The 8,539-nt window shown below is 37.8% G+C and overlaps 1 protein-coding gene across 1 annotated transcript in view; it reads left to right on the top strand.

The window, feature by feature from the left end:
* Nucleotides 1-2,973: 2,973 nt before the first annotated feature.
* Nucleotides 2,974-8,539, top strand: part of LOC103798662 (TBC1 domain family member 15-like) — a gene marked incomplete at its 5' end in the record, with an annotated part of 24,312 nt that continues 18,746 nt past the window's right edge. The window contains 4 exon segments of the mRNA XM_009070938.1: nt 2,974-3,072; nt 3,313-3,387; nt 4,122-4,260; nt 5,886-6,096. Of these exon segments, the coding sequence (XP_009069186.1) occupies nt 2,974-3,072; nt 3,313-3,387; nt 4,122-4,260; nt 5,886-6,096 (524 nt within the window).

The following is an 8,539-nucleotide window of genomic DNA, read 5'->3' as shown; positions in this document are numbered from 1 at the left end:
TTGGCCTTCCCCAGGATTATGTCCCCGTTCTCTTAGCCATTCTCCAACAAGAAAGCTGTTTTTTGCTGGACCTGGACTATAAATACTTGAACATTTTTCCAGAACCTTAACTAGCATATGCCATGACATATAAACTGAGCCTGCATCCTGCTGCTTCCTTCTGTTCGTTTTACAGTAGATGGGTGGACAGCTATTGGTTTGTGCAGCTTTCCTGAATTTTCTGCGGTGGTTCCCTGTTTTTACAGACCCTCAGTCAGTATATGAGTTGGAATAGCTGTTGTCTCTGTGTGGCACAGTGCATTCAGTGGCTTGATTAGAATGAATTGTGAATTTGCCTTTGACTCCTGTGGAAAAAAATGAAATGTCTCTTTTCCTGGCTTCTTAAGAGGTCCATATGTGCTGGCTGACCAGGCATTTCCCTGATTGTTGGACTGTAGAGGCACTGAGCAAATACCTTTGTGGACCATGTGTAGGGTTGAGCTACAGTGTAATAGCAGTTGTCTACTGATGGATGGGGTTTTATTCAAATCTAGCTGTTGGTATACTGTCTTTCAGTTTGATACTTTCCTTAGTACTAATTTCTTTTATGTGTAGTTTAGTATTACTTTTCCTCTTTAAATCGGCCTTGACTAGGTTGCCAGTGTTGCAATACCAGCAGACGAGTCTATCACAAGCTACACATTACTGTAAGGTGCTGTAAGAATATTTAGTAGCATTTTTGAATTTTCAGCTGACTAACATTGTGTGAAATACAACTCCCCAGGGTAGCTGATCTCCAGGTGCTGCCACTATAGAATTATATTTCCAAAATCGGTTTGTTCAAATGCAGTTGTGGAGTTTTCTTATGAGGTGCAGCTGAACAGAGCAGCTCAGTACTTCATATAGTTCAAGGATGGTAACTTCCAGAATGTTTTGCAGTGGGATAAACTGTGAAAAAGCACTTCTAGATAATCTTAATAGTATAATAATAATAATATTCTTAATGCCATCTCTGTCTTCAAATTAGTTACTTTATTATGTCTTCTAGACTCCAGCAAATTGTACTTGTTACTGGCTAAGAAAAATCCCAACAGCTTGGCTGTCTGGCTTTCACACTTAGAGAAGTTTTTATCTTGAGTAGCAGCAGAAGGGAAATAAGCTGCATTGTGACAAGTCCTCTGTTCTACAGATACTGCCCAGACTTCTGAGCGTGTTCTTCGGTTTTATCGCCTGTTTCGGTGCAGCATGGGGCAGGGAGCTGAAGCTGTTTTGAAGAGCACTGCAGGATTTTTCAGTTGCATGATGACTGTGGCATTGGGAACGCATGTTCTTTTCCCATGAAAGGAAATGTTTGTCCTTCTGAGAGATTAATGAGCAGAAAATAATTAAAACAATTATTTGATTACATACCTTCTAGGCTGAGGAGGTCTACTTCGTGTGACTTATCACCATTATTGGGAGAAATGCACTTCTACTGGTATAACTCTCATAGAAATAGGGTTATTTTTCTGGAGCAGCTGTCCCAGTGGTTGGTGTTTCTGATTAGTTGTTGTGATAGATCAGTTCCAAATAGCTAGAAGGGTAAAATTTAGATAAAGTTCAGGGTTACCTCGTTTAAACATGGACTGAATTTGAAAACAGATAGTTGGTAGAAATAGAGGGAGGATTTTTTTCGGATAGAAAAGAGAAAAAAGCTCTAATAGATAAGAGGAGAGAAGGCTTCCAATATTTGAAAGGTAATGATTTTGTTAATCTTTCAAGCGGGAGATATACTAAGTGACCTTTAGAGGCTTCTTCCAAGTGATATTTCTGTGTTTAAACAGGACACTTCAGAAATTTCTTGCTTGTGTAAAAGGAAATTTAAGAAGTAGATCTATAACAGAAAGGATGAGTTAAGTGAATCTTATTGCTGTTTTAAGCCATGTTTTCCCACCTGGCTAGTTAAGCTTGTGCACCTAACCTTTTAATTTACTGGCCTGACTGCAGATGTGATGATTTTAAAAACTCATCAAATAAGTAAGCTGAGAAAAAGAGATACTGGTATTTTAGTACCAAAGAAATACAGTATCTGTGTCTGATTAGTTATGGATTACTAGGCTTTTTAAAGACAGTGTTCACAGCTTGGTTTGAAAATTAACGTGGTTATAAAACAATTACTGTTAGTATTTGATGTATTTCACTTCCCCAGAATCTAAGTCTTGTATATTAAGGGCTTTTAGAGTTATGTGAAACAGCACCCATTTACATTGTTTATAGAGCTTCTAAGAGTATGTGTCATACGTAACTTTGAAGAGCCTGCTGAATTTTGACAGACAAGAATTATCTAATTTTTAAATTTTTTTTTAAGAGCATGATCAGAATACTGTCAAGAGTTTTGTAAATGCTTAAATGCAAATGTCTTGTGGGCAGTGTGCTCTCCTACAAGCCTTTCTTATCTAATTGTCATGTAATCTACCTTCCAAATGGAATCTTTGCCATTGACTCTGAATGTAGGATTTGGCATTTAATCTCGGGCTGCAGTTTTTTATTTCTGTGGCATTCATCTTTTGTACATTAGATGGTCCATGTTTAATTAAATTAGGGTTATCATTTCAACATGCATAATGGCAAGTGGGGGAAAGGCAGACTAAGAGCATGTTAATGTTTTAAAAGCTGTGTGGTACTTTCATATGAACCTCTGCCTGCTGATTTAAGAAGTACTAGGTATTGAATGCATTTTCTTGTGGTTTACTGGCAAAGTAGTAATAGTATGTTGCTTAGAGGGTAAATCTGACAAGATCCATTTTCTAGTGTTTCTTGATTTAAGTAAGTGAAAGACTCAGATCTTGGGAGTGGATTACCCTTTAACAAAACCCCTGACAAGGTAGAGGTGTTCATTTCAACCTAGGTAGGCATGTCAAAGCAATAATGAGTGCCATAGGAGAGAGAAACAATTTTAACTATTCTAAAACCTTATGGTTTTTTTTTGTTTCACATTTATCCATTTTGCTATAGGTTGTATATGAGCAAGAAGGAGTTTTCATACATTCATCTTGTGGAAAAAATGATGACCAGGACAGCTTAATAGCAGGAACACTGCGTGTCATAGAAAAGGTATTTGCATAATACAGTTATGGAAACTTTGTATATTTGTTGGTGAAGCACATAACATGCTTGGCAAACCTTAAGTACCTTTTAAGTACAGGATTTTGTAAATGAACAAACATCACATAATATTTGGCATTGTCTACATCATTCATATGTGTATGGAAGTTGTACCATAATCATACCATGAGTAAATATGGCAATAGGAACTTTGTTGTGTAGTATTGAATTTTTATGATTGTATTGTAGGAAAATGAAGTAGTTGTAGACTGGAGACCACTGGATGAGACTTTGGATGCTTCTAATATCCTCTGTGCTGGAAAGGTACGTTTGTTGGTTATCAGTGTTCTTTATTCTGTTTCTCTAGAGATTGTGTTAGCTAATGTGTTAACTAATGTGTAGGTGATCTCATGACTGGAAGCAAACTCTTTTTATCATTGGTATTAATAGCTACATGGAGGAATCCTGTTTGGGGACTGCAGCCCAGTTCAGCTTATTAGGATACATCTGTAGGTGATTGTACTTAGTTTTCACTTGGTTCACATATAAAATAGTAGGGGACTATCTGTATGAATATTAAAGACCAAATGAGTCTTTAATATCACAGTCACCAGTCCCCCTGCATCTGCTATGCTGTAGTCTGGTGATTCACTTTTCATAGACACAAAACTGAGAGGTGCTGTTCTAATGCATAATAAAAATAGAAATCAGTGGGGGTTCCAGGATGCAGTGATATGTGGTATTTAAGTGGCATTTAGAGGATGTGACTAAAGAAGAAAGATTTAAGTTTTACATTAAATAAAAAGTTTATGTTGATAATCTGCAAGAGAGGCAGGGATATTTTAGTACTATGTTGAATTCATTAAATCCACTTTTCTTAGCCTTAAATCCATATTTCCTGTGTTGAACTGTATAATGTTTCAGAGGATTTTAATACTACAGTTTCTTTTAATCTATGAAATAACTGTGCTGATTGTTTGTGTTGAATCTGAGAAACTAGCTCAATTTTCATGCCTTGTGGGTTTTTTTGATAGTTGCTTTTGGTTTTTCCCCCTCAGGATTCCAGTTCTGTTGTGGAGTGGACTCAAGCTCCTAAAGAAAAATGTTCCCGAGGAGTAGACCGTCCAAGTAGTTATGAAGCAGAATGGGACATGGTCACCACAGTCTCTTTTAAGAAGAAACCTCATTCAAATGGAGGTGCTTAAAAAATAAGCCTGGAGGGTTTTCATTGTTTGTGGGGTGTTTTGGTTTTTTTCCACCATGGTAACTTGTAACTGAAGCATTAACTTTTAGATACAGTAAAATGGATTTTATTAGCACTTGAAAAGCTTTGTGTGAGAGGTGAATCTCTGGGTGTGGAAAAAAATTGACAAATGGAATAGCTGTTGTCTGCCTCCAGTCTATTTCTTTTTTTAAATTGCTGGAGAAAAGTATAGAAAATAAATGTTAAATCTCACTTCTTGCTGTGACAATCATTAGACAAAGTAGCAGTTTTATCTGCATTGGGCTCTTGCATTCTTTGAAATAAATGGAGTTTGAACTAGGTGTCATGTTAGAAATGAAGATGGAAAAATAACAGCCTTTCCGTGCTGCAGCAGCAGGGGGAGATAGAATGTACAGTTATGTGGTACATGGGCCTTCTATATGGTCTTTTTCACTTCAGCAAAGTAATTTTATAGCTGCATTGTTGTTAGAGTGTCTCAGGAGAGATGTTGAAAAAAGACTTGCGGAGAAAGGACAGTTGTTCTCAAGTAATTTGTTTTTCTCTGATTCTCCCACAGTGTCTTTTTTTATACTTGTTTTCTGTGTGTGTTTTTGCAGCCTGTAACCAGGGACCAATGTGCTTGCTTCACCATCTTTATGGTGGTTTTAAATGTCATGCATGAGTGCAGGGTTTGGACTTCAGATTATGCATGGTTTTGGGTAAAACACAGACCTTGCTCCTTAAATACTCTGAGAGGAGCTTTCTGTGCTAGTGATGTCTGTCTTTCTGTCCCTAAACCCAGCATCTCTGTCAGGTATACATAGTTTCTTATGTTGCTAGTTTGTATGGATTTTTCTTCTTCAGGCATCAGAGTAGGTCTTCATCTAAAGTGAGTGTCACTTGGCACTAGTGACTTGGATTATGCCTGTTGCCACTGTATACATGCTTGCACAGTATGGGGAGAGGGCTGAGGGGAGGATTTTCAATTCCTTCACCCTTCCTTTGGGCGCAGTCTTGGACTACACATGGCCAGTAACTGTGGGCAATACATAGCATACACTAATGTAGTAGTAGCACTACCTGGTGGAGATGCTGGTTGGATTTAGCTTGCTGCTGGAATTTGATATGGCATTTGTATATTTAACAGCTGGATCACTTCTATCATAAAATCATAGAATATCCTGAGTTGGAAGGGACCCACTAGGATCACAGTCTGACTCCTGGCCCTGCACAGGACAGCCCCAAGAATCACACCATGTGCCTGAGAGCTTTGTCCAAATGCTTCTTGAACTCTGCAGGCTTGGTGCTGTGACCACTTCCCTGGGGAGCTGTTCCACTGGCCAGCCACCCTCTGGTGAAGAACTTTTTCCTATAAGCTGTAGGTACAGCTTCAGGGGAACAGTCTGATGGACTAGCTCTTTATTTTAGAAGTCTGTAGAAGACAAGGAGGCACAAAGAGAAACCCAGAAATAACAGTAACAGTATGCATTTAATTATCAGAACCAATGCCGGGTTTTATGTTTTGGACTTGTTTTTTAGAAACAGTAAACAGATAAGATACATTTGTAATTGCTAACACTGGAAGTCAGACTGAAATTGTGGTAATTTTGTTTTTAAGATACTACAGCTCATGCAAATGGAGAAAGCAAATGGTCATTCCTGTTCAGTTTGTCAGATCTGAAATCGGTCAAACAAAACAAAGAAGGCATGGGATGGTCCTATTTGGTGTTCTGTCTGAAGGATGATGTGAAACTTCCAGCTCTTCACTTTCACCACGGAGATAGCAAACTATTGATTAAATGCCTTGAAAAGCATGTTGTGCTGAATGAGTAAGTATCAGACAACTCTTGTTTCTCTGGAATACAGATTATTGGTTTACTTACTAAATTCTATACTGAATTTCAGATTACTACTTCCTGATTATTTTTATCTTCCCTTTTTTATTAGTCAAATCGATTTTTAAGGTAACTGAAATTGTGATTGCACATTTGCATTTGGAATCTAAGATGAAGTTTTAAAACTGTTGGATTGATTTATGATATGCGTTAGAATCTGTTGCTAGCTCTGAATGCCTCGGTGGCTCCCTCTAGTGGGTGCTGAAGCGTCTCGCGGACATTCCGTGTAAAAGTTAAATCCTTCGTGAACTATGTCTGTTAAATGGGACAATTTGGGCTAAACTTTGAGCTCTTCTCCTTTGTGCTAAATATCTACGAGTATTTTCATGAGTGTGTGAGGTAGCTTACAGTACTGTCAACTAAATCAATTTGTATATAAATATTTTCCCCCAGAATTCTGTTCCCCTGTAATTTCTTGCATGGTGAATGTTTCACACTTGATCTTTACTTTGCAAATCAACTTTCTAGTTGTAAACATAGTTAGATCCTATCATGGTGTTAAATACTCGGGGACTGTTCTGTATTTATATCATATTACCTCCGCGTTTTTCACTGGGATAAAAGCCTTTTCTAATCAGCATAGCATAAGTGCAGAATAAAATAAGACGCTCTACTCTCACCTTGTAGGAGTAAGTGTAATTTAAGAAGGCAACAGGGTAAATAAGATTAGATAGACTTAGTGTAACAGGTATTCTGTTTTCAAAAGTGTTTTGCTATTAGCACTTGGAACATAATAGTTTGATGACAGATTCATAGGTGAATAGTGAAATGGCTGTGAGAATCCTTAGGGAGAGCTCAGCTTGTGTTGGTAGCATCACTGAGGTCAGAGTTGCCTTCAACAAGTAGGGAAGGTTATTGCCTAGTAATATGTTTGACTGGAGAGCAAACCAATAGGACATGAGTGTTGTATATTTAATGAATTGATTTGTGAAATGCTTTGACAGTCTCAAGACACTGTATTGGAGTTGGTGGTAAATCAGAAGTTGTCAACTGCTGCAAGAAGGTAGCTTGGTCAGTGTGACCAGTTCATGAAATGGTACTGGCTATAGCATTGTATGTGAGCTTTTTAAGGGGAAAAGTCAAGAAGACCAAACGAGAGCCTATATACTCTTTTAAAAAAGAATATTCTCTCTACAACTGTAGGTCAGAAAATCGTGGATGACAGCTTCATCTTAAGTCCTGAAGGTTTTTTCACCAGGTTCTCATTGAGTTCTACCTGAAACCTTCTTTCATCTAGTTTTCATAATTTCACAACTTCTGCAGGCACAGGGAAATATTGTTGTCCTGCCATTCCCCCACCTCTCTCCCTTTCCCCCCAAGCATATTGTTCCTTTTTCAGCATGTTCCCTGCTCTGTGTACTTATCTGTGGATGTCTTCTGACTAGTTGCTGGTAGGCTGGGCAGGTTTTTGAGGTAACTCATGTAGCAAACACTGGAAAACCACCTGTGTTTGTATGGTGAGTCACTGAAAGCTTTATACCAGATCTGTGTGATCTATTGCCTGTGTACTGCAGCAATGTATTTCAAATTTTCTAATTGCTAGGCTAAGACAGAGAAGGTTCAGGTGATGTTCAAGCTTGCAGAGTGTGCTGAGCTCCTTAGTATTGCCACCTTGAACAATTCTAAGTGTTAATGAACACAACGGGAACTTCAAAGCAAAAAGCAGTGAAAGTTAGGTTTGGATGAAGTTAAGCATTGAACTAAGCAGGAACTTCCAGTTTTAGTTTTCTTATCCAGTTAAGGTCTGCTTCTGTCTCCAAATTCTTTTCTGCGTTCTAGTCATGAATTATGATTATTATTTTTTCTGAGGAAAGGAAAAGGAACAAATATGCAACCCAAGTTGTGGAAATTACACTTAGTCTGTATGTTTCTTGTGTTTCCTAATGGTTATTCATTCTTTAGTACATAATGCTCACAACCTCATTTCAGAAAAGATGTTTACTCAGCTCTCTGGATGCTACAAGTAAATACTTGGCAGCATAATTACTTGTTATCCCAACTTCTAGTTTATAATACATGGGATATTGAGGTCAAGGCAGAAAAGTTTAGCTTATCTCTAAAAATCTTCCTGCCATAGGTATTTTTTTTAATGCTCCTATTACCTCAGAAGTTTTTGCCCTTCTCTTAACATCATCCCATATAAAATGTCACATCATTGCTGAACAGTGTGTGTGAAGCAACTAAACAAGCACAAAATATTTGTAATTTATTGCTTTAAAGGCTGTGCTTCATAGTTTGGTGGCACCAGTCTAATGTTGAGAAACCACTGGTGTATGGATGACACTTTCTAACTCGCAGGATTATGAGTAAGTTTAAGGAAGTGTCTAGCTCACTAGACAATGTAATGTAAAAAGTTTTTGAACATTCCCTATGTAGC

This window comes from Acanthisitta chloris, unplaced genomic scaffold, assembly GCF_000695815.1.
Source record: "Acanthisitta chloris isolate BGI_N310 unplaced genomic scaffold, ASM69581v1 scaffold12173, whole genome shotgun sequence".
Classification (NCBI taxonomy): Eukaryota; Metazoa; Chordata; class Aves; order Passeriformes; family Acanthisittidae; genus Acanthisitta; species Acanthisitta chloris.
Note: the sequence above shows the minus strand (reverse complement) of the source record. Positions and strands in the feature narration are given on the sequence as shown.